At 47.2% G+C, this 26,418-nt stretch overlaps 1 protein-coding gene across 10 annotated transcripts in view; it reads left to right on the top strand.

Annotated features, from left to right (window-relative positions):
- asxl2 (ASXL transcriptional regulator 2) overlaps nt 1–25,283 on the top strand; it is a 430,279-nt gene extending 404,996 nt beyond the window's left edge. For all 10 annotated transcript variants that reach the window (XM_072498977.1, XM_072498968.1, XM_072498970.1 and 7 more), the window contains 3 exons: nt 14,612–14,717; nt 15,430–16,177; nt 20,377–25,283. In XM_072498977.1, coding sequence (XP_072355078.1) covers nt 14,612–14,717; nt 15,430–16,177; nt 20,377–22,941 — 3,419 coding nt within the window. In that variant the 3' untranslated portion in view covers nt 22,942–25,283. The remainder of the gene's footprint in view (nt 1–14,611; nt 14,718–15,429; nt 16,178–20,376) is intronic.
- Nucleotides 25,284–26,418: the final 1,135 nt, after the last annotated feature.

Raw genomic sequence — 26,418 nt, 5'->3', positions numbered from 1 at the left:
CACAGGCTTGCGCGGTTCAGCGGCCAAGTCGCCCCGGGGGAGCCCGCTGCTATTTCTGCGGCCAGGCGAAACACCCCCGGCAGCGCTGCCCGGCCCGCGCAGCGATTTGCAAGAGCTGCGGGAAAAAGGGCCATTCCGCGGCTGTGTGCCGGTCCCGGGGGGTCGCCGCTGTCCCCGGAGAAGAAGGAATCCTGCGCGTTCCAAACGCTCCCCAGCGCCCCATGTGCGACCCGCAGGCATTTTGGGTCCCGGCCACCACGAGGGGAGGAGGGGCGCCGCCATCTTGGGACCCCCCAGCCCTGCGCGACGCATGGGGGCGGCCATTTTGTCCACCCCCGCCGCCATCTTGTGACCCCCCAGCCATGTGCGATGCATGGGGGCGGCCATTTTGTTCACCCCCGCCGCCATCTTGGACGGCAAAAATGGACCCCAGCATCGATGGCTCCACGGGGTTCGAGGAAGACGCTGAAGCACTACGACCACGTCTGGCCTCAATGACGCTGGACCAAGCACGGCCCCGGACGCTCCAGATGACGACAACAACGGTGCTGATCAACGGACACGAGACACCATGCCTGGTTGACTCCGGGAGCACAGAAAGCTTCATCCACCCCGACACGGTAAGACGCTGTTTTTTGACCATCCGTCCCAGTGCGCAAAAGATTTCCCTAGCTGCAGGATCCCACTCCGTACAGATCAAAGGCTTTTGCATAGTGACCCTACCGGTGCAAGGGAGGGAGTTTAAAAACTACAGGCTCTACGTCCTTCCCCAACTCTGCACGCCCACATTACTGGGATTAGACTTCCAGTGCAATCTGCAGAGCCTAACTTTCCAATTCGGCGGCCCAATACCCCCACTCACTATCTGCGGCCTCGCAACCCTCAAGGTTGAGCCCCCATCCTTGTTTGCAAACCTCACCCCGGATTGCAAACCCGTCGCCACTAGGAGCAGACGGTACAGCGCCCAGGACCGGACATTTATTCGGTCCGAAGTCCAGCGGCTACTGAAGGAAGGCATAATCCAGGCCAGCAATAGTCCCTGGAGAGCACAGGTGGTAGTAGTAAAGACAGGGGAGAAGCAAAGGATGGTCATAGACTATAGCCAGACCATCAACAGGTACACACAGCTAGATGCGTACCCTCTCCCCCGCATATCCGACATGGTCAATCGGATTGCCCAATATAAGGTCTTCTCCACCGTGGACCTCAAGTCCGCCTACCATCAGCTCCCCATCCGCCCAAGTGACCGCAAGTACACAGCCTTCGAGGCAGACGGGCGATTATACCACTTCCTAAGGGTCCCATTTGGCGTCACAAACGGGGTCTCGGTCTTCCAACGGGAGATGGACCGAATGGTTGATCAACAAGGGTTGCAGGCCACGTTCCCGTATCTCGACAACGTAACCATCTGCGGCCACGATCAGCAGGACCACGACGCCAATCTCCAAAAATTCCTCCAGACCGCTAAAGCCTTGAACCTCACGTAAAACGAGGACAAGTGCGTTTTTAGCACAAACCGGCTAGCCACCTTGGGATATGTAGTGCGCAATGGGATAATAGGCCCCGACCCCGAACGTATGCGCCCCCTCATGGAATTTCCCCTCCCTCACTGCTCAAAAGCCCTAAAACGCTGCCTGGGGTTCTTTTCATATTATGCCCAGTGGGTCCCCCAGTACGCAGACAAGGCCCGCCCCCTAATACAGACCACGACCTTCCTTCTGTCGACAGAGGCTTGCCAGGCCTTCAGCCGCATCAAAGCGGATATCGCAAAGGCCACGATGCGCGCCATCGACGAGTCCCTCCCCTTCCAGGTCGAGAGCGACGCCTCCGATGTAGCTCTAGCGGCCACCCTTAACCAAGCGGGCTGACCCGTGGCCTTTTTCTCCCGAACCCTCCACGCCTCAGAAACCCGCCACTCCTCAGTGGAAAAGGAAGCCCAAGCCATAGTGGAAGCTGTGCGACATTGGAGGCATTACCTGGCCGGCAGGAGATTCACTCTCCTCACTGACCAACGGTCGGTAGCTTTCATGTTCGATAATGCACAGCGGGGCAAAATTAAAAATGACAAGATCTTAAGGTGGAGGATCGAGCTCTCCACCTTCAAATATGAGATCCTGTACCGTCCCGGAAAGCTGAACGAGCCGTCCGATGCCCTATCCCGCGGCACATGTGCCAACGCACAAATTAACCGTCTCCAAACCCTCCACGAGGACCTCTGCCACCCGGGGGTCACTCGGTTCTACCATTTTATAAAGTCCCGCAACCTCCCCTACTCCGTGGAGGAGGTCCGTACAGTCACAAGGAACTGCCACATCTGCGCAGAGTGCAAACCACATTATTTCAGGCCGGATGGTGCGCACCTGATCAAGGCTTCCCGCCCCTTTGAACGCCTCAGTCTGGATTTCAAAGGGCCCCTCCCCTCCACCGACCGCAACACATACTTCCTGAACGTGGTGGACGAGTACTCCCGTTTCCCCTTCGCCATCCCCTGCCCTGACATGACAGCGGCCACAGTCATTAAAGCCCTTAGCACCATATTCACACTGTTCGGTTGCCCCGCATAGGTCCATTGCGACAGGGGTCCTCCTTCATGAGTGATGAGCTGCGCCAGTTCCTGCTCAGCAAGGGTATAGCCTCGAGCAGGACGACCAGCTACAACCCCCGGGGAACGGGCAAGTAGGGAGGGAGAACGGCACGGTCTGGAAGACCGTCCTACTGGCCCTACGGTCCAGGGATCTCCCAGTTTCACGGTGGCAGGAGGTCCTCCCGGACGCCCTCCACTCCATCCGGTCGCTACTGTGTACCACCACTAACCAAACGCCGCATGAGCGCCTCCTTGTCTTCCCCAGGAAGTCCTCCTCTGGAACATCGCTGCTGACCTGGCTGGCGGCCCCAGGACCCATCTTGCTCCAGAAACATGTGCGGGCGCACAAGTCGGACCCGTTGGTCGAGAGGGTTCACCTCCTCCACGCGAACCCGCAGTACGCCTACGTGGAGTACCCCGATGGCCGACAGGACACCGTCTCCCTGCGAGATTTGGCGCCCGCCGGCAACACACACACCCCCTCGACACCAATCACCCCCTCCCTGCCACCGGCGCACCCCGCGACAGCCCCCTTCCCGGGAGGATCGGTCCTCCTCCCAGGTCCGACCAGAAGTGAAGCTGAAGCAGAAACCGTAAAGCTCCCGGAGGCGACAACACTGGAACAAGCACCACCACCACCGGGGCTGAGACGATCGACAAGGACGACCAGACCGCCCGCCCGACTCGTGGCATCGGTGTAACACTAGAATGTTGTGGACTTTAACGAGAATGTTGATCTCTAGCTCCGCCCTGAAGGCGGAGTATAAGAACCAGGAATTCTCCCCGCAGCTCCAGTCTGTTGCTGAACTGCGGGGAACGAGTCACGCTTAATAAAGCCTCATCGACTTCACCTCTATTCCTCTCTCGGGAGTCTTTGTGCCGCTACACCCCCCCCCCCCCCATCAGTCCCCACCCCCAACCCCAGCAAAACAAAAACCTAAGCTTGTTGCCTTCAGAAACAAAGGAAAATCCCTTCGTAGGTAACCGGCTGCAGCCATCTCCCCCACTCCGCTCCAGTTAACTGGCTAAACTGCTAGCAGGGTGATCCCCACCAAGGGTGAAATCAAAGTCTTTCACACAATGAATCAACAAACGGCTCCCAATGCATACCCAACTTTAATACCAAATATTGTAGCCCCCCCCCCACACACACACACCACACAATCCATGCCCACCTACAAAGTAACTTGCCTCCTCCAGCACATCAAAGTACTAGTCTCCGTCTCTGAAGGTAACACAGAGACGAGCCGGGCACACCATCCCAAAACATAGGCTGCTCTTGAAGAGCACCCCTCCCATTCATGTTAAATGCTGTACACCTCCTCACCAACTTCACCCAACACCCTGATACACTCCGATGGGATGCCCCTCCTATCCACACTCCCGACCGCCCCCCACCCATTATTCCAGGCAACGACGGAACTTGACCATGATCGTTGTGGCAACCCTGATCCGGGCATCTGCACCAGCGACCAAAGGGCCCAATCCAACCCAGGAGGGACCAAAACAAAACCCTGCCCCTCCAAACATCCTAGAGACGTAATCAGTGGCGAGTGACCTTCCAGACACTGAGGCAGCCCAACAGTTCTTAAATTCTGCCATCTGGAGTTATTTTCCAGGTCACCGACCTTGGCCTTTATCGCTTTTCTTTCCTCCGCCAACAATGCCATCTCTGCCTGCAAAGAAACGATCCGATTGCTGTGATTAGTGAACACCTCCTCCACCTTCTTCAAGGTCGCTCCCTGTAACTCCACCCACCTGATCCAGCCTGTCCAAGGTTGTATGAATAGTTGCCATAGCCCTCTCACAAGAGGCTTTTCTGTTAAGCCTACTTTTCGGAATATTCATCTCAAATACCTTCATCAAAGTCTTCAGATCTCACCTGGTCCTTCTGTTTGCTACTCTCTCTAAGCTGTCAATGTCTGTACCTTTCATCTCTCACTGCCTTTCAGTTCCTGTGGTTTTTGGAGATCATCTGAGGAGCAGCAAAGGTCACAGATTGATTGGTGATAATGAGAACGAATCAGCAAAGCAAAGAGCTGAGCGGCACGCCAGTGAGGAACAATGGGAAAGTGCAGAATGGGCTGAAAGTAAATGAGAATTAAAAAATACAAAAGAATAAAAGGATTCACCAAAAACAAACAGGAAAGCAAAGAAATGCCCAACCTAGAATCCACCAATAAATGGATTAAGAATTGACACCTTAGTTTCTCATCTGTAGTTAATATTGATCACACGAGTGAGAATCATGACAAAAGGACAGGCCGTCATCACTGCCATTACTGCCAACTCTAATATCAACACCACCACCAGCTTGCACCATACTTAAAACAAACCTATTTATCAATGATTCAGAATCGGTAGTGCTAGATAAATATATAAATCCTGTTTGCAATGGATCTCTAACAAGCCTCATGATGCATCACGAAGTGCAGAAGTTCTACCCTGACACTGGTGCGAATATGGTCAGCAATCCTGGTGTCAGCAAATTTTAATATTGCCTGACAAGAGACAGACCCAAGCCTCACCAGCAGTTAATTACTTATGATGAGAAAATATACGCTGAGGAGTTTGCAGGACCAGATGAAGGAACTACTTGTAAGGCTTTCAAAGCTTGACGGCTCGTAAAACCTTCATGTGGCAGAATTATGTTTTATGACTGGAGAATTCTGCAATCCATGTATACACTTTCTCTATTAGAACTCCGTAAGAGAAGTGATACAAATTCCCCAATAGCTCTGAAATAAATCAGTGTATGACTGAAAGTAATAATGGGTGCAATCTACCAGCTGTTCACGCCGGCGGGATATTCCAATCCCACCCCGGCACACGGGTTTTCCAGCGATGAGGGGTGCTGTCACCAGGAAATTCCATTGACAATGGCAGGGTAGGTAAATCCCCCTGGAGGACTGCCTCTGCCGCAGTAAAACACGCGGCGGATTATTCGGTAAATCCCATCCATATATTCTATTCTCAAACCAGAAAAATGGCACACCAGTCAGTCACGGCGAAAGTTAACTACAAGAGGGGAAGTAACAATCATTAGCCCATTAATGCAGTCAGGGGACGCAGTAGAGAAATGTTGATCCCACTCCACTACATCATTTGTAAAATTTGGGAGGTTCTACACCCACAGTTATTTTATGCAGAACACCCTGCTAATGGACATAGATCAAAAAGATGTCAATTTTCTGGTATTCCACCCTCCCAGGATATATTTACAGAACAGTAAAGGAGAAGGATGACTTGCATTTCTCCAATGCTTTCCCTCCATAGGAATTGGAAACAAGGAAGAATCAGAGAGGGGATTCATTCCAAGGCTGCAGCATCCTCAATAGCCTGGACAGTCAGCTGAAATATCTTTTTTTTTAAATGTATGACAAGTTTTGACTATTTCATTTCACTTATTTTTGTTCCAACTTACCTCTCAAGCAGAGAATGGAATAGAGCTTTTCATTCGCTTTGAAACAAAAATTTGAGAAAACTGTTGTACTGTTTCTTCTTTGAACCCTTAACTTGTAAAAACCAGTAGTATTATTAATTCTTCAAATACATTTCTCAAACAAACTCAAAACTACTTCATGTAGTACATGATGTGGAGATGCCGGCGTTGGACTGGGGTGAGCACAGTACGAAGTCTTACAACACCAGGTTAAAGTCCAACAGGTTTGTTTCGATTTCACTAGCTTTCGGAGCGCTGCTCCTTCCTCAGGTGAATGAAGAGGACCCTAACCCTAATACCTCTTCATTCACCTGAGGAAGGAGCAGCGCTCCGAAAGCTAGTGACATCGAAACAAACCTGTTGGACTTTAACCTGGTGTTGTAAGACTTCGTACTGTCATGTAGTACAAACAGACACTTATCTAAAGAAACACAAAAAGTCCCAAAACCAGTGGTGCATTGTGGGCAGCGCAGTAGCACAGTGGTTATCATAGTTGCTTCACAGCTCCAGGGTCCCAGGTTCAATTCCCGGCTGGGTCACTGTCTGTCTGGAGTCTACACAGCCTGCGTGGGTTTCCTCCGGATGCTCTGGTTTCCTCCCACAGTCCAAAGATGTGCAGGTTAGGTGGACTAGCCATGATAAGTTGCCCTTAATGAGCAAAAAGATGAGTTGGGGTTACTGGGTTATGGGACAGGGAGGAGGCATGAGCTTAAGTAGGGTGCTTTTTCTAAGAGCCGGTGCAGACTCGATGGGCCGAATGGCTTCCTTCTGCACTGTAAATTCTATGATTCTACTTTGCCTGCTTATGCCAATTCTCAAAATATCTAGGTTGAATGTAACTGTTCTTTCCAAAATAGGACATTTCTGACAAATCACTATGAGATCTTGAGTAAAGAACACTCATATTATGATCCTCAGGATCCAATGGAAAAAAATTGATGAACAAAATGTAACTTTTTATAACTTTCACTGTAACAAACCAACTAAAATCAACATAATTCAAAAGGTAAATTTCACTTTAAATAGTTAATATAGCTAAGATGCACCTCACGTAGTTACAAGTACTTGCATCACTTCCTGAACAAATGTGATACCACGTGCAATCTCAGTCTTCCCAACACAGCTTCTGGTACAAATCTCCCACTTCACACTAAATGGAGTTGGTCCTCGAGTCGCTTTCACCAGCAGCTATATTCCATCGGAAGTTCCCGGATTTGGCTGACACCCAAACAGCACACCCCTGCAGAACCTCCCCAGCTAGAATCCCCAGAGATTTCCTTCTCCTATCGTTTTATACAGTCTCGTTGGCTCTGGAAAAACATAAGCAGCAGCAGTGGTCATCTACAGTCATAAATTCCTTATCTCAGTCTTCAGCTCTCTGTCCATTCCAACTATTTAATACACACAGTAGCGCAGCCCCCACTCTATTCTCAGAGTCCACTCCCTGCTTTTTCACTGGGCTGACTTCTGAACTGCAGGTCAGAGACAAACTATAATTTGATCTTGCAATTAGCTGTCTATTTTCACTTTTCTTTATAACATTCTTCCCCATGTCAATCTCAGGTCACATGGGCATTTCTCAGAACCGTTTGCTCGGAAATCCAATTACACCCTTTTCAGAACTTTCACCTGGAAAACAGGGACACTTCACAAAAAGACAATACAGGCTTTTCCTAAGGCACAAAGGTCATCGTACAAGCAATTCAGACATTTGTGTGATGCTCCTCCCAAAATGTTGCCGCAATATGCTTGATATTGAGAGCATTCGGCCACATGTTTGTTGCATTTATTTTTTATATGTGGCCAAAGTCATTTTCTCCATCTCAGCAGTATGAAATCCAATTCCATTAAGAATTTAAGTATCCCAGTATTTATTTTGAAGTTGTGAATTAATTTTGCTTCTTTGAAAATCAGCTTTTCCCATAAGAGCCATAGTTCCACCCTATGTGTGCAACATTGACCAGTGATCTGCTATGTCTGTCTGTGAACTTGTATTCATTCTCAGAATGCGAGTTGACCATTCAATTCCTCAACCTGTTCCACCATTCAGTTGGATCATCCTTATCTAACAAAAATCTATTGATTTATGGCTTGGAAATTGCAACTGACCTAACAGCGACAAAGCTTTTAAGGGATGAGTTTGAGATTTCTACCAACCTTTGTGTGAGAAAGTGCATTCTAATTTCACTCTTAAATAGCCTCACTCTAATGTTAAGATGATGTCTTTTTCTGGATTCCTGGACCAGAGAATACAGTTTCCACATCTAACCTTTACCTACATTTTGTATATATCCTGCCGAATCCAATAATTTTATGTATTGGGTGCCTGGAACTCGCTGCCGGAGGAGGTGGTAGAAGCAGGGACGATAATGACATTTAAGGGGCATCTTGACAAATACATGAATAGGAATGGGAATAGAGGGATACGGACCCAGGAAGTGTAGAAGATTGTAGTTTAGTCGGGCAGCATGGTCGGCACGGGCTTGGAGGGCCGAAGGGCCTGTTCCTGTGCTGTACTTTTCTTTGTTCTTTGTTGATTAAAGCAGCTCTAACTTCCTAAACCCAAGGCAATGCATGACAGGTTTCTACAACCTGCCCTCATAATTAGGATGAGGATTATTGTGGTAGAGAATAGAGTCGCCAAATAATGTTGCTGATTTTGCCTTAGTTCAATTGCTCTGTTTTATTACCTTTGCTCTTGAGTCGCCAGGTATCTTTATGATACCGCCACGAGGTTCAAGTCCCAGTAATGATCAATAATCCAATACACCGATTAGTAAGATTTAAATCAAAGCACGTTTATTATATACAGTAATCGCTACTCATGCACAAATTCTACGTCTAAGCTACTTCTACAACTAACAGGCCTATACTTAACTTTGAACTGGCCCACCAGGTCAGGGAAACAAATGGCCTTTCGTTCGGGTTCTGAGCCTGCGGGATTCGAAGTTGGTACGGATTGGTAGCTAGGAGCGCCTATCTCGTAGCGAGCGTTGAATTAAGACTTACGATTTCGATCTTCACTGCTCCGGTCACGGTCAATTCAATGTTGGTTTGTTGTTGCTGGGTGACCCAGGCAGGAAGAAGAGCGTGAAGCGAGCGAAGAGGTGGAGAAGAAGAGAGCGATTTGAACTTGGGGCTCAATTCTTATAGTCCCCAGGGGCTTCCCGCCTTTCGGGGCGGACCCTGTATCTGGTCCCAAGTGATTGGACTTTGTCCCAATCGCTTGGTTCGATTTTCTCCAATGCTGGAGCGGTTCGCTGATTGATGGGCGGTCTTGAGGTGCTCGTTCACCTTTTGTGTAGGCTCCTGCTGGCGCCGAAGAGTCTGGTTTTGCTTTGTGTGTCTAAATGTTGCTTATTGTTCCCGGGGATTGCTCATTAGTATGCAGATGGCTGTTGTTTTGTTATGCTGATGGTTGCTGGTATCGATATTGTCTGGCCTTTCCAGAGGTAAATACACAGCCAACCTGCAGCAGCTGGTTTTTGTCTTGTTGGCTGACTTTCCCATCAGCCTTTGCCGTTCGCCATTTTGAATCGGGAGTTGGCCATTTTAAGTGGCTACAATAGGAATAGGTTTCTTTCTTAAATTTTGTGATAACAGTAAGTAGCTGGAAGACGTTGGGCTGAATTCTTCATTCTGGAGACTAAGTATTGACGGCGTTGTGAAAATGGAGTTTTACTCCTGAAAATCCTGGAAAAAAGGGACACAAATTCTGAGCCCTGCAGGGGGGCTAGCAGGGACCCGGAATAAATCTTGCAGCTTTTGCTGCAGATATGGGCTCCCACACTTCCGGGTCGGAGGCCGAGCATGCGCATGGCGGCGGCCTCCAGTGGCCACGCCGTGCTCCATGGCGGATTTGGACCGCGGAGCCAGACCCGAGAAAGAGACCCCTGATCAGCCACGCTCCCGACCCTCAAACCCCGCACAAGCACCCCCCCCCCCCCCCCCGCCTTTCAGGTCCCCACTGGCCTCCGATCAGGGCGGCCGTGGACTGAGTCCGCAGGCACCTCGCGAGTATCCCAACCGGCAATAGCAGATTAGTTCCACACCGTCGGGAACTCGGCCGGTCGGGGACGGAGAATATCAGAGCAGGCCTCTGACAATGGCCCCCGGCGGCGCGGTGTACTCCCCGATGACACCACTTTTCGGTGCCCGGAGAATCGCTGGACCAGCGCCGGGCCCAACTTTGGCGTCAAACTGGATTCTCCGCCGCGTGCTGGCCGCGATATCGGAGTCGTGGTGTGGAGAATCCAGCCCAGTGTTCTTGCTGAGTTGTCCTTTGTTAGTTCGGTGTTGCACATCGGTCAAAATCTTACCCTGTAATTATAATGTGAGATATCATCATTCTAACATTTCATACGCTTCTCTGAAATTCCTACCTCAGAAATTTTAGGAGCACTGTTAGTTCGTACAAAGTAAATTGGTTGACGCCTCAACTCAAGTGGTGGAGATGAATTTCATACAAATGAGTTAAGTCTTTTTCTGCTAATATTCCAACACCTACTTTCCAGGCCTAAATATTTATATTTTTGGCTACTTTGAATTTAAATTAATGGCTCAAGTTTAAAGTCAGCGACACTGGGCTGGATTCTCCGATTTGAAGACTAAGTGCTGACGCCGAAATAGTGGCATTTTCCAACAGAAAAAAGGCAGCAAAAGCTGCACCGCTCCTCCGTTTGGTGGGGGACTAGCAGCCACGCGGCGTAAATGGCTCCTCCCCCCCCCCCCCCCCCCACCCCAACTGTGGCGGCGCTGGACTCAGTCCGCAGTCGCCACGCCGGGTTTATGAAACAAAAAAAGGATAAATGTTGCACGTCATCAGGAACTCAGCCCATCGGGGGTGGAGCATCGGGGCAGGGCCTCAGGTGACGCCCTTAGGCCGTCCATACGGCGTGCGGCGTAGTTTGAGGGGGCGAAGCATCGCAAAAGTGGCGCCGCCCCCGATTTCGGCATAAACGGGGATTCTCCAGCCGAACACGATTGCAGCGCGGCGACCAGAAAAACCCGCACACTGTTTTTGCTTAAAGGAAATCAGTTTATGCTGTGCTGTGTTAAGAATAAAACAATTCTGCTAAGTTGTTTGGATGGGAAATCATTCACTTCCATGCTTCATATGACCAGCTCAATTTATGTAGAGGGAATTTCTAAGAGTGAAGTGGTTCCAGTTTTTATATTTGGGCTAAAGAAAATTGTCATATTTTGAGGTGAGCTTTTTTTTAAACTGAAGATGGTGGTCATGGAAACAGCACCCAAATGTTAGTTTGAAATCTTTATTCAATAACAAGCAGAGAGACAGATTGTTTACCTCTACTCGACTCTGTTCCTCCTGAGACTAGAACTGTATTAATTTCTCTGGTACTAAATATTTCTTCCTTTTTTTTAGTGCATTTGAATTTCCAGATGACAATAAAAACGCCGATCGATACTCTTTGCAAATCCAAGCAGATTCTAGCCAACCAGCAATCAAATCTGTTTTGGGTGTCAAAAGATCAGTTTGTTTTTCAAGGGAAAATGTTCCTAAAATACCTATCTATTTTAAAAGTGACTGTTGATAAAGTGAATTTGAATATTTAAGTCAGGTAAATCTGGTAAATCAGAACTGTTACAACGCCCTCAGGGGTCAGACGCTATATTATATACGGTTTCCCCTCATACAACTTGAAGTACAAACTCTCCAGGTGACTCCCCCCTAATTGGGAGGAATCTCACAGGATATAAACCCTGATCTGGGAGCAGGTCGGGGAGGGTGACCCTGCGGGGTGAGGAGTAGTATAATTGTAGCATTGTGAGTAGAGTAAATAAACTTAGTTGTTATCCTGCCCACCTGGTGTCGTATGAAGTCCTTACCTTTGGCTATCACATTGGCGACAAGGATGGGATTCGAACCCACGCGTGTAAAACCTGACGGATCCGTCCGACTCTGTGGCGATTACAAAATGACCGTGAAACGGGTATCCGCCTCGACCATTACAAAGACGTTTACAAAGCTCGATATGAGCCACACATACCTGCAGCTGGTGTTGATCCAGGATCCCAAAAATTCGTAACGATTAACACCCATAGGGGTTATATGAGTATACCCGGTTGCTGTTCGAGGTTTCCTGAGCCTGCACGATTTTCCAGCGCGTCCTGGAAAACATATTAAGGGGTTTGCCAAGGGTAGCTGTATAACTCGATGAGGTCCTAATTATAGGCACCTCCGAAAAGTAACATGTGGCCGAAGTCCTCGAGAGGTTTGAACAAGCCGGCGTCAGCCTCTGAAGTGAGAAATGTGTTTTTCAACCTCCTGAGGTCACTTACTTGGGTTACCTGGTGGTCATCCGGGGCCTCCACCCGATGGAGGACAAGGTGCTGGCAATCTGACTGGCCCCCATCCCTCATGACCCGACGGAGCTCCTCTCCTTTCTCGAACTAGTCAACTACTACAGAAACTTTATACTCAGAATGGCCATGTTGCTCAACCCGCTCCACCAGCTCTTAAAGAAAGGGCAACGATGGGACTGAGGCCCTTTGCACCACAAGGCCTTCCAGGAGGTCACGCGGCGCCAACGTCAAACTACTGACACACTTCGACCTGTCAAAGCCAGTGCTCTTACAGAATCGAAGCCGTCCTGGCGCACCGGATGCCCGACGGCTCAAATCGGCCAATAGCCTTCACTTCCCATATGCTCGCCGATGTCAAGCAAAATTACGCCCAAGTTGAGAAGCAAGGTTTGGCCATCATTTTTGCAGTACGTTTTGGGTGCACCTTCACAATTTATACATACTACAAGCCCCTGCTGGGATTATTTAAAGAGGACAGGGTGATCCTGCCAATCGCATCTGCCTGGATCCAACGGTGGGCTTTGCTACTAGCCGCCTATTAATGCACCCTGGAGCACAAAAATATCACAAGCCGACATGTTGAGCCACCTGCCCCTTTCCACAAAACCACCAGTACCCGCTTCGACCACGCAGGTAATCGCCGTCCTCCATTTCATGGACATCTCACCAGTCACGGAGGCTCGTATCTCGGAGTGGACCCGGACAGGCCCACAATTGTCACAGGTCCGACACATGGTTCAGTAGGGGCCCAGCATAGATCACTGCCGGACGATCTGAGGGCTTACATCATGTAGCTACACCAGAGCTGAGAGTAGAAGACGGCTACGTTTGGTGGCCCTGGATGGATTAAGAGAATGGCCCGACACTGCGGCCCTTGCCAGGAGCACCAGCAAGCCCACTTGTGACCCTGATACACCATGGGAATGGCCGGGGTAACAATGGTATCCACGTAGACTTCGCCGGCCCACTCCAGGGGTCCATGTTCCTTATTCTGGTAGATGCAACCACACGGACAACAGTAGACAGGCTATGACACATTTCTAGCATACACGGAATACCCGAAGTCTAGGTGACTGATAATGGGACAGCGTTCACCAGCCAAGACTTTGCTTCATTCATGGCTGCGAATGGAATCCAGCACGTGAGGACTGCCCCATACCACCCGGCCTCCAACGGATTGGCCAAGCAGGCTCTCCAGACCTTTAAGCGGGCCATGAAAAAGATGATCGGCAGGCGTTGGGAGACATGGCTGGCTTGTTTTCACTGCAGCTACCATACGACACCGCATGCCACTACCGGGGTTGCACTGGCGGAATGACTCATTCGACAACAGCTCAGAACTCGCCTCAGCCTCGCATACCCCGACCTCGTTGCACAGATCCGTCAATGGAAGGATCTCTCCAAGATAGACTCACATTGGCGGTCACCACAACTTACTTTTGAGCTGGGCGTCACGGTCTACGTGCAAACCTTCGGCGCCGGCACCACATGGATCCCTGGTATGGTCCTCAATGCAACGGGCCTGGCCTCCTACGCAGTCCAGTCGCAAGGGAATAAAGCCAACCGCCTCCTTAACCACATTCTACGACACACACAAGAGTTTCTAGAGTTAAGTTAGGGTGCGCCGACCAGGGTCCGGGCACAATCCCCTTGACAGCCAAGGAAGATCCCCAAGGCACCGCTAGGACCAGAGCACCACCCACCATCGCCGCCGCCTGTCAGACTTCAAGAAGCCGAGGTTACCGATGCACCCATGGGGCTGTCCAGTGATTCCGACATGGACATTGGCCTACCCGACGACAGCATACTGGTACCATTTGCACCAACACCTTTGCCGGTGGGGTGGGGGTGGGGGGGGAGAGGTGTTACAACCCCCTCAGGGGCCAAACCCTATATTGTACATTGTTCCCCTCCTACACCTTGGTTTACAAACTCCCCAGGTGATTGGGGGTGCAGTGCCTCCCCCCTATTTGGGAGAAACATCACAGGATATGAACCCTGACCTGGGAGCAGGTCTGGGAGGGTGACCCTGCAGGGTGAGGAGTAGTGAAATTGTAGTATTGTGAGGCAGAGTAAATAACCCTAGTTGTTATCCTGCCTACCTGGTGTCGTAGTCCTCACCTTCGGCTATCACAAGAACATTTCAGATTCCCATTTTCTTATTAACCTTCTGTAAAGGAGGCTGAGATGAGAGCATTTACACCACTTCAGTGCACGCTGTAAAGCAGATTCATAAACTTGCTGCATTTCTATTGCAGGAGAGTTCACTCCAGAGATGCAACTGAGAATACGACAAGAGATAGAAAAAGAAAAGAAGGTGGAACAATGGAAGGAAAGCTTTTTTGAGAATTACTACGGTCAAAAGTAAGCAAATTAATCAAGTGTTGATTTCTGTTTATTGATATATACTGTCTTATGAGGGTAATACTGTATTCAGTTTCTAGGAAAGGAATTCCTATTCAGTCATTCATGGCACTGTTATATTGCAGGTGCTAGTTTCAGATCTGCAGTATGAGCCAGCAGTTCTAATTAAAGAGCAGTTTTTTTTTAATTGTAAATTAAACATTTTATCGCAGTCAGACAAAAGAAACCTGTATTTAATAGTCACTAATAATTAACTGTAACATTTTCTATTACATTATATACGACAGTTACAGCTTCCAGGTTCACATCTGCAGGCTATAAGCATGTCCTCAACATTCAGAGGCGTAACCTCTATGGAGGGCATAAAGCAGAACTAGATTTTTCAGATAAATAAGGAAAGGCACTTGAAAGGCACATACTAACCAGTAATCTTCAAAAAGCATATTGATTGTCTGGAGCTCAATATCCAATGAATCATTATTTGTGCTGCACGATAACCCGACTGGCTACAGCACTAGCTTTAAATTAAGACAAGTAATCTGTGGGTGTTTATAACTATTTTTATTTTTTGAATAATTGAGGTGCAATTTAAGTTATTTCTTATTTGTGCAGGCTTAAAAGTACATGCTCTTGCATACATGTTTAAAAAATCATGCAGATACCTAAATGTTTTTTGACGCTTTTTTTTGCAAATAACTTCAACATTTTGCAGTTCCGGCATAAGTCTGGAAGATTCAGAGAAGCTGACTGCCTTGCCGAATATTGTTAAGGATTGTCCACGCCTTCCATCTAAACAAGCTCCTCTGCAATCAGTCACCGAAGAAACTTCCATCAAGGCAGAAACACCAATTGAGCCAAAAGGAGAAACTGACAACAAAGCAATAACCAAAGAAGCAGGGATGCTAAAAGTAGAAGAAAAGGATGAAGAAACAAAGAAATTAGCAGCCTCTTCAGAACAGTCTGGCACCAAATCAGCTCCAGTTATTAAAAACCATGAAGACGACAGATCCTCAGAGATTGGTAACCTGCCTGAGAAGAAGGTGGACCTTGACCATATTATTTCAGCGTCGCAGCACGATAATCAAATTTCAAAAATAGGCTCTGTTATCTCTACAGAGACTGAACCCTTGGTACCTAAGCCAAAATTAGACCAAAATGAGTCCAAACTGCAGCTGAAGCCGGAGAGTTCAGAAACATTTGAAGATAAAAAGCCTGAAGTTTCTGAATCAGTGAAGAGCAACACCAATGAGTCTTCCAAACAAGACCAAGTCCTAAATTCCACTGAGCAAATGGAGGTTACTGCAGAGGGCCTGAAGAGGAAGTCTACCAATGAAGGAGAGTCTCTGCTCAGCCCTGAGAAAAGACCCCGTATTGTGGACCACCAGTTATTTCGGACCCCACCGAAGGACTTTCCCAAAAACAAAGATGAGCCACATGAACTCAAAGTCCCACCACTTAAGGTAATTAACATCTTGTTCTTTACATATTCCAGGTCCAATTCGAGGTGCAACACAATGGCAGAATTCTGTCAGGCCAACAGGATGTCTCCCGTTGTTCGGAGAACCGGCAGGCAAACCCCTCAGTTTCGTGGGGGATTCAAGTGCCTTTAAGGCACTTAAGTGGCCACCATTGGATTTTCTCTGCATTGAGGTCCCCAGCTGAAGTCCCACCCTCCAGGAGCTGCTGGCCAATCAAGCTGGCAGTTCCTCATGCTGCCACTACCAAGGGGAGTGGTGGCGACTGACAGCAATGAACCCACCAGAGGCCTAGGATCATCGTACAGCCCCAGACCAACTATGAGTTATGGCAGGATGGGGATTGCAAGTTTAGGGTCATGGGAGGAGAGTGTAGGGCAAGTCAGTGGCCAGCTACCTGCCCAATGCCAGGTTCTCTGAGCGAGCACAGAGTTCCTAATAGCGAGGAACCCCCCCCCATCCCCCCGGCATAAACTCCCCCTAACAGACTTTGCTGGCGGCCTTTTGACAACATGGCAAAGTCACATGGCTTTCGTTTGATCCCTGAGCCACCACTAAATTGTGGTGAGTTTGGATAATGACTGTCAGATGACCCATTAATGAACCTAATTGACATCCAACGGTAGCCAGAATCCCTCGTCAGCACCTTCCACCCTCCAAATTAATCGGATGCTTTTTGCCGCTGCTAGGAGACTGGCACAGGGCCTTTCCCACCATTAAGTGGGCCCAATTGCCATAACTCCTGCCACGAGAGGCTGCATTAAGTCAATTCCAATGTTCCAGAAAGCCCCTTGGTGTACACAATGTGACTTATCCATAATGTCACTTGGAAAAAAGATGTATTTGGAGATGTCGGACTTTCCGGGCCTGGCAGGCGTGACAAGCCAGTCCAAAATCCATTGACTTCGGCGGGACCTGAAATTCCGTCTTTGGGCAGGGCTGGAAAATTCCAGCTGATGTCATGAGGACATACTGGTTAAAAGACGGTGGTGAAACTGTAATAAAGAGTAATGTCTACTTGTGTGGAATCAAAGGATGATACACTTTTAAAAGGAGATCATTCAGCTCATCTTACCCATCCCGGATCTTTGAAAGTATTGTGCAATTAGCCCACCTACCTGCTCTTATACCGTAGCACAGTAAATCTTTCCTTTTCAAGTATTAATCTAATTTCCTTTTGAACTTATTATTGAATGGGCTACCACATCCCTTTCAGGAGTGCGTTCTAGATCTTAACAACTCACTGCATGCAAACTGTTCTTTCATATTGCTTCTGGTCCTTTTTACCAATTACCTTAAATCTGTGTCCTCTGCCTACCAATCCTTCTGCCACTGGAAACAATTCCTTGAAATTGACTTAGAAGTGTTCGAAATTATGAAATGATTTGCTTTCAAATCGTTCCTGAAACTATTCTGCCAAAAGGAGAGCAATCCCAGTTTATGTAGTGTCCCATTGTAAATAAAGTCTTTCCTCCCTGGTACCACCTCCTCACCATCTTATCATAGATTATCATAGAATTTACAGTGCAGAAGGAGGCCATTCGGCCCAACTAGTCTGCACCGGCTCTTGGAAAGAGCACCCTACCCAAGGTCAACACCTCCTCCCTATCCCCATAACCCAGTAACCCCACCCAACACTAAGGGCAATTTTGGACACTAAGGGCAATTTATCATGGCCAATCGACCTAACCTGCACATCTTTGGACTGTGGGAGGAAACCGGAGCACCCGGAGGAAACCCACACGCACATGGGGAGGATGTGCAGACTCCACACAGACAGTGACCCAAGCCGAAATCGAACCTGGTACCCTGAAGCTGTGAAGCATAAAGGCATCACCTAACGCGTGGCCTTGATATCTTTCCTGAAGTGTGATACTCAGAATTGCCGCAATACGATAGTTGGGGTTCAATCTTGTTTTATGAAGATTTAGCATGACGTCCTTGCTTTTGTACTCTGTGCCTCTAATTATAAAGCTAGGAATGAAAATGCAGTATTCTGGAAGTGGGCTCAGATAAAAAGTTAGTCAGGAACTATGGGTGCGATTTAACAGAAACGTTTCTACGGGCACAATCCGACGGCCATGCTGTGCCCAAAAAGCAGCTCGCCGCGGCGCAGCATGGCCATAGAAAGCTGAGAGACCCCACTCCCATGATCTACAGCGTTCGCCATGCCTCCTGAGATACAACGGGATCGCATTTGATCTCGCGAGTCGTGGCAAGCTGCGCAAATCCTGGAAGAGGTCTCTCCAGGCATCTACTGGCCGTGTGGTGGCCCGTTCGGATGGGATGTGGCTGGTAGATAGTGCCCTTTGTCATTTGTTTGGGCCCTGAGGAGTTTTCCTCTGGGCTAGCCAACACAGAGAAGTTTTTTTCGTAACTGGGGAGCTGAACTCGCTGGCCAGGCCAGCTCTTCAGTGGTCGGTCCTCCAGTTTGAAAGGGTTCCCCAATCTCCAAGTGAGCTTAAGGGTCCCCCACACTCCCCACCCATATGGGCATTACTCCATACACGCCGCCCACAGTGAGGATCCCCAGCTATGGACTCGTTGATGACCCCACCTTTCAGGCCTTCCCATGACCTCTTACGGGATCTGTTTCCACCTTTCAGGAACCCCACCCATCACTACCCCCAACCTTCCGAAGGGCCCTTCATACCCGCCCTTCACCCCCCCCCCCCCCCCCCCCACCACCACCACCTTTCATACCCCCCATATCCCTCCTTTCATGGGCATGGCCTCCATAGCAGTGCTACCCAGGAACCTGCCAGGATGCTGGCCTGGCAGTGCCCGGGTGCCAGGGGGAGAGACAGGTTGCCACCCTGCCCTATTCCTGACCATCCAGGGGCCTCCACGGGCCTCGGAGACCCCCCAGTTCCGCCTGGTCCACGTTTGTGTAGACCAGTGCTAAACGGCTCCCAGCTGGGATCTCCTTAGGGAAGCCAATAGATGCCGAGAACCAGTTAGATCTGGTGTCAGCACAGTTAAGTGAGTTAACTGTTTAAATCTCACGAGGCGTTGTGGCCATCTGGGATCCCAAGGGAGGCCTCTCCTAGCATTTACTGGCCACGTCCTGCTCCAATTCCGGTGGGACGTGGCCGGTAGATTGGCTCTTGGTATTTTCAGTTTGTTTTAAATGTCAGTAGAGTACTGGAAAACCTGATGCTTAAAAAACTATATGCAACTTTAAGACATAAATCCACAAAACATTAGGTCAGCTTTCATGGGTGACCACCTAAAAGATCGACAAATAACTTGCCCCTGCTCCCATGGGCTACCCTGCAGCCGTTTAATGCTTTGAGGAGCATTAAACAGCTTGAGACAGGCTTTCCACCCCCATCTGGAGAGGACGACCCACATTAATAATAATAATATTAATAATCATTTATTGTCACGAGTAGGCTTCAATTAAGTTACTGTGAAAAGCCCCTAGTCGCCACCATCCTGGCACCTGTTCGGGGAGGCTGGTACGGGAATTGAACCTGTGCTGCTGGCATTGTTCTGTATTACAAGCCAGCAATTTAGCCCACTGTGCTAAACCAGCCCCTACTTAATGCCATCCAAGTACTGCCAGCAAATCGCATTAGCCAGCAGCTTTCTGGCCCCAGCAGCCTCACTGGGAGTGGTGCGCACCGCTGAGATTGCACCCTGTCACCAAGAAGAACCAGGAGCTAGCTAACATGTAAGCCAGATGGGGTGGTTGTGCAAGGACCTCTTAGGTCAGGATAGGAGGCCCCGGCATGGGATTTGTACAGGGAGGGGGAAGGAGACAGGAGGGAACACTCTGGCGGGGATCTTTTCATCAGAAAAGGGGCCCATGAAGGAGGCGCCATTAGCCCACTTACCCACTAGAGGCCCAAGTAGGTTTACCTGCCGTCTTACCGCTCATCGCAACATCGAAAAAGTACAGGGTGAGATGTGGCCATTAATTGCCACTTAAGGGCCTCAATTTGCAGAAGGGCAGGTGGCATACCTGCGGCCTTTCCCGCCTGCCACCTGTTAAATTGCAGCCAGGTTGGCAGTGGGTAGGTGGCACAATAGGCATCCATGGAATTTTATAGGTTCCCCACCTGCAAATCCACACGCAGGGGACGGTAAAATTCTGCTCTTTTTTCCTACCTATTATCGGGTATTAAGTTCAATATGCTCATCGTTGCCCTTTTAATTTTCTTCTTTTAAAACCCTTACAGATTCCAGTCTCAAGAATCAGACCAGTGCCTACCCAGACTGGTCAGGTCTCTCCAAGGGCCACTTTTCCACTGCTCGTCACTAGTCCTGGGAGAACTGGAGCCAGGACTCTTGCAGACATCAAAGCTAAAGCTCAACTTGCCAAGGCACAGCGTGCAGCAGCAGCCGCAGCCGCAGCTGCAGGTGGAGCCGTTCCAGGCCCAGGTCCAGGGGGAGGGAGTGGAGGGGGAGGGGGGACTGGGCCTGGGATCAGTAGAACCTCAGGACAGGGGAGCACACTGGACCTGGACAGAACTGGAGGCAGGCGAGGTACTGGAGGGCCCCTGTTTGATAGTCCAGGACAACAATCCAGAAAGTGTGCAGAGGCAACGACCAAGGCCCCAACCAGTATGGATGCGAGAACACAATTACAGCAAGCCCCCTTGGCACAGTGCATATATGCAGGTAGCAATACAGACCCCAGCAAATCCACAACCACAGTTACAACACCAGCATTAATATTATCTAATGTACATACTACATCTGTGACTTCACTATCATCCTGGCAGACAACTCCAGTGACGACAAACAATGCTACAATAAAAGCCACTCCTGCTCCAATGCAGACACAAACAATAAACCAGATTTCCAATCCAACTTTGAGAGCAGTTTTGAAACCTGTACCTGGTTTCAGAAATTCTGAGTATGCAAAGGCAGGAACTCAAAGTTCAGGAAATGTTTCAGTGCACAGTATACCAGGGGAAATGAGTAAAAAGCCTTTGTTAGACTCTAATGTCAGAGCATCAAATGTGGACAAAAAGCTGCCTGCTAATACTCATCTGCCCTCCATTTATTTTGATACACAAAGACGCCATCAGGTTTCCGCTCCAGCCAATGTGTTTGTTACAGCAGCTGGTTCTATTTCTTTGGCGACTGAAGACACAGCTGGAACTCTGGAAGTGACCGCCCCAGTTTCTGAAACAATTACAAATGTAGAAAGCACGATAATTACATCTGCACCCTTATTTTGCACTTCACATGATGTACCTAGCCTTAAAACACAAGGGCCTGTTTGTGGAGCCATGCCAAAAACTGGTTCCTCCATCCCTGCCAATAACCCATTGGTTACACAGTTGTTGCAAGGGAAAGAAGTGCCACTAGAGCAATTCCTGCCTAAGCCTCTGACCAAAGTAGAGAATTCTGTATATCCGTTTCCTAAAACTTCACTCAATGATAAAATTAAGACATCACCTGATGACGCGTTAGTCGTATCCATGACTGTGGGAAGTGCCACCACTGTGATTCACAGGTCTGGTGAGTTATCTACTGACCTTATCAAAGGAAGACAATCTCAGACAATACCAGAACAAATTGTTGGATCAATTGATCAACACATACAACAGAAGTTGTTTGAACAGGCCTCAAAGCACAGTTTTACCAATGAAGAGCAACAAATCAGAGACAGTGATCAAGACTGCAGTAAACTAGAAATGTTCAACAGCACAACACAAGAGAGGATACAGCAGGCTATACTGAGCAATGTGCAGAGTCAAATCTTAGTTCCTGTGTCTTTACAGCAAGAAGTCAACAGTTCAGCTTTTCCCTCTGCATGTGCTTCAGTTGGTCAAAGATCGAGATTTGGTTTGATGGGGACAAAGTCTGCTCTTAAGCCAGCTGTATCTGGTCATTACCTTCTTAATACAGCTACCTATGGAAGAGGTTCGGTGAGCTGGAAGAGAGCTCATGTTCAGAGCACCCAGGCTCCTGTGTGTATAAATGGTCTGGTGGAAACATCTGAGAAGGATCTTAAGGAGGACAGAGCACAAGTTGATGGTAGCATTCAGGTACAATCAGAATCAATAAACAGATCAGTGTCCTGTCATCCTCCATCTGTATTAATAAAAACAGAGCAGGATCCCACCCAAATGGGCGATGCCATTGCCTGCCCTCGCATAGATAATTTGTCCAGTGGATATTTGAAAGTGGAAGCACCCACACATGAATATAGACACACAGGAAAGGAGAACACTCCTTTACTATCTCCTGCACAAGTGGCTGGTATATCTGTGACTAAAGAATTCTATCAGGGAATCCAGTCAAATTTAGCTCATGTTGGTGGTGGAAAATTGATGCAGAGTCACCAAGACCCTTATAGGATATCCAGCCTATCTGTAGGATTTCAACAGCCTACCCAACACCAACAAAAGTTTCCCCCTCATGGAAACCGTGCAAGTTCCCAGTTTGCATTTAGACCTGTTCAGAGTAGCAGTATAAATGTTCCTTCTGTTTCATCTGTTAACCATTGCTCCACAGTCACAGGAATGTCTGTGTATAGCCAAGTCTCAAACAACTCTGGAAATATGGTGTCATTCTCCGTTACTGTGACAACACTTCCTGCTGGTCAGTCAATAAATACGAGCAGCCAATCTTCCCAAACATTTCCTGAAGGTGGCAACATGGAGGACTCGCCCTCCAAATGTTATTGCAGGCTTAAAGCCATGATTATGTGCAAGGGATGCGGGGCATTTTGTCATGATGACTGCATTGGACCATCTAAATTATGTGTTTCTTGTCTGGTGGTACGATAAATAAACATGGTTTCCTTTATCTGGACTGGCATCTGCCATGCACAAGAGAAATGTTTAATCAGGAAAAAAGTTTATATCAAGTTTATTAAAAATGGCACCTTTTTCTAAGCTTCTTTGGCTGGTATGTGTTAAATGAGACAGAGTTTGCACTAAAGATCATGGTCAGATTTTATTGTTCTATTTTTTCAAACAAAATTTTGAACAGAAGCGAACAGGGTAACTAATAGAGAGTTGTTTGATATATTATTTAAATACCTGCTCATGTTAACGGGGGCCCAGTATATTTTAACTTTTTTATCCCCCATTGGCCTCTAATAAATTGATGTGAATAAGCAAATTTGAAATTTGCATAGCCAGAAAACACTGCATTTGCTGACAGAATTTCTCCACCCTGAAATAAGATTTGTGAGCATAAGTTACCCACTCTGGGGGCATGGTTAATGACCTTTCAACTTTTTACAATGGGTGGCTGGTTAGTTTCGAATCTGATCACTTTTGAACACAAAGCTGAATCTGCTTGTTAATTGCTGTGCTTAGTTTTAAATTTATGAGATTGGCAAATGTTAGAATACAGTTAATGCAACCGTAATGTCAACAAATAAAGTGTACTGTCAGATTGATAAGTCTCCAGAATTTGTGATGAACCGCAGAGCATGTGCTGACATCAAGTTACTGAAGAATGAACTGCACCGTTTCTTAATTTAAATCAAGAAAAACTCCACCAATCTTCTGGATCCAGCAGTAAATTTAAAATTGTTAACCATCAGATTGTATTTGAAAATCAGCAAAATCCAATTGAGTATAATTTTGAAAAGTGCAACTTTGCCAATGGTCAATATGTTTAAGAATGTCACAGTATAAGCATTTAGAAAAACCCATGATGGTTGCATTGTATATTTTCTCAGTATTTCTGAGCTGTTTTGATATCTCAGTGCAAGGAACAATGAGGAGACTATATTAGGATTTTAATCTGTTCCATTTCCAGAGAAATAAATATAGGATACATGACATTGAGGAATTTCCAGATTGTTAATTTCATACTTTAATGACTATACATGTCTTAAAATAATTATATCCCAATGTGTCTCCTTTTGTCACAGAAAATCTTTCCTAAATGACAAATTATTGATCCAAACCCTAGAATAGCATGTCGGACAAGCTCTGCCTCTGCAAAATGACAAACGTGACGCTTTTCTGACAGCTAAACATCTAGTACTTCCAGATGTCTCAATTTCTTGAGGATGGCATCATGCTGATTACCAAGTCAGTAGTAAACAGGACAGTTTAACATCGAAGTTCTGGCATACCAGTGTTCCCTAATCCTTTACACAGGCCAAATCCAGGCCCTGGAATAATTAATTACCTGTCAACAATGCTCCTCCAACAGTAATCGTGAGCACAAATGAAACCTGGTAACTGACTGCAATTGCCGATGACCTTAGTAAATTTGACTATGACTTTTGAAGCATGGGGCAGAAAGAATAGAAAGGTTAAAGACGGGTCATGCAGTGGACAACTTTTTTTCCCAAGGGGCAACAAAATAATCTGATTTGTTGAGAATGGCAGTTTTTTTAAAATCCCCTTTCCCTTGTATCATTGTTAAACAATAAAGTCTTTAGATGGGGAATATGCATACCAGCATACTGTAATTTTCACTCAACCATGACAGTAGCTTTACCAAGTTTTGGTTTTAATTTGTGTCAGTTTTGGTTTTAAAATGGCTGTAAAAATAGCACAAATCTTCTCTCTGCTTCTCGTTGTCTTTGAAGACATGTTAATATTCTGCCTTTTGATGCATATTTTTGAGGGTCTATTGAGTTAATAATGGAAAATATGTTTTTTTTTTAATTCGGCCTATATATAGTTTTTTAAAAAACCTTTTAAACAGATACCAATAGAAATCACTATTTTTTAAATAATTAAAGAATTTAAAAGATAAACAATGTTTCTTTTACTTTATATTGGTTGCACATCATGTTTTATGTTAAAAGGAAATAAGTGGCAAAATATTTCACATTTACTTCCCGACTAGAAAAAAAGCAAATAAATTCACCCAATAGCAGATATAAAGTTGCATTGTCAATAGCATTGAAAATACTCAATACGTAACTGTATCAGTAAATGGTCTATGTTGTCATAGAGGCAATTGAATTATTGCCGCATTATGCCACTTATAAAGAACATAGAATCTTTATTTCTGGTATTGTCTTTCTCGTTACAGATTATATTTTTCTCTCAAAAATTTTAAAAGCCTGTTCTTATAATGGAGAATGTACATTCAAAATATAGCTCCTGTATGAAATGTATTTTATCAACAGCAAATAAAGATAGCTGTTATATCATTTGTGTTTGTAATAATGCATAGTGTGAACTACATTTTATGGTTTGAAAAACCTTAATGAATTGTTTTAATAAGTATTTGAGCCGCACTGGGCTGTGAATGAGATCGGTTATAGATCTGAAAGTATATTCTGATCACAGGTATTTTCTTCTTCACGGAATAGTATATTTTAAATACTTTGGGGTGAAATTCATCTTGTGCGGATTGTGAAATTGGCGATGGCCTGTTTTAAATTATGCTCAACTTTCTTTTCCATTGAAGTCAACAGAAAAAGCAAATTGGGGTAATGTATCATGGGCAGACAATTTACTTTCACCTGTTTTGGGCTAATGACCTCTTGAATCCTACAAAGTACATAAATGTCTACAGTAAACCATTTCTATTTGGATTCTTTTTGCCCCTTCCATTATTTATGTTTTACAAGTTCACAATCAGACTCTGACTGGAATCTTGTTCTCTCACTGGTGGGTTGCTTGCAGGTGGAAAGGGATGATCGTGTACTGAGTCCTGACGCTTTGTGTTCTGGGTGGGAAGGCTGTTAGTCACCGTCCCATCCACCTCCTGTTGAGGCCCCTAAGTGACCGATTAATGACTACTAAGGGCCTCTCCTGCGGCCTGGTGGTATAGGTCACTAAACTGGTAAACCACAACTCCCCCACCCCCCCAACACGCAAACACAATCAATGTAGGCCTGGGCCACCCCACAATCCTGGGACTCCAGTGCCTGTCCTTCCGGCAGCAGCCATGGCATTCATACTGGCAGTGCTGAGTGCAAGAACTGCTGGCCTCTGATTGTCTCACAGCTCTCAGTAAGCAAGACTTCCACCCCTCCCCTCCCCCCCCCCCCCCCCAGGGTCTTGATTCCAGGGAAGACCCCTCACCCCTGCCTGATTGGCATGTGGTACAGTGGGCCTCCCCGGAAAAAGGCAGCACGTGGTCCTTCGCTGGTTTGCTCGTCAGCAGGTGAGACCCCCAATTCCACAACGAGGTTCCACCCTGTGTTACAATTGCCAAAATTATTTTGCACAAGAAGGTCACATTAAATGGACCATTTATCTGCTGTTACACATACATGACAAAATCTTGGGTATAAAACATAAAATTCAGTCATAGAATTTACAGTACAGAAGGAGGCT

Source organism: Scyliorhinus torazame, chromosome 4 (assembly GCF_047496885.1).
Source record: "Scyliorhinus torazame isolate Kashiwa2021f chromosome 4, sScyTor2.1, whole genome shotgun sequence".
NCBI classification, from domain to species: Eukaryota; Metazoa; Chordata; class Chondrichthyes; order Carcharhiniformes; family Scyliorhinidae; genus Scyliorhinus; species Scyliorhinus torazame.
This window is presented reverse-complemented; position numbering and strand designations above follow the sequence as displayed.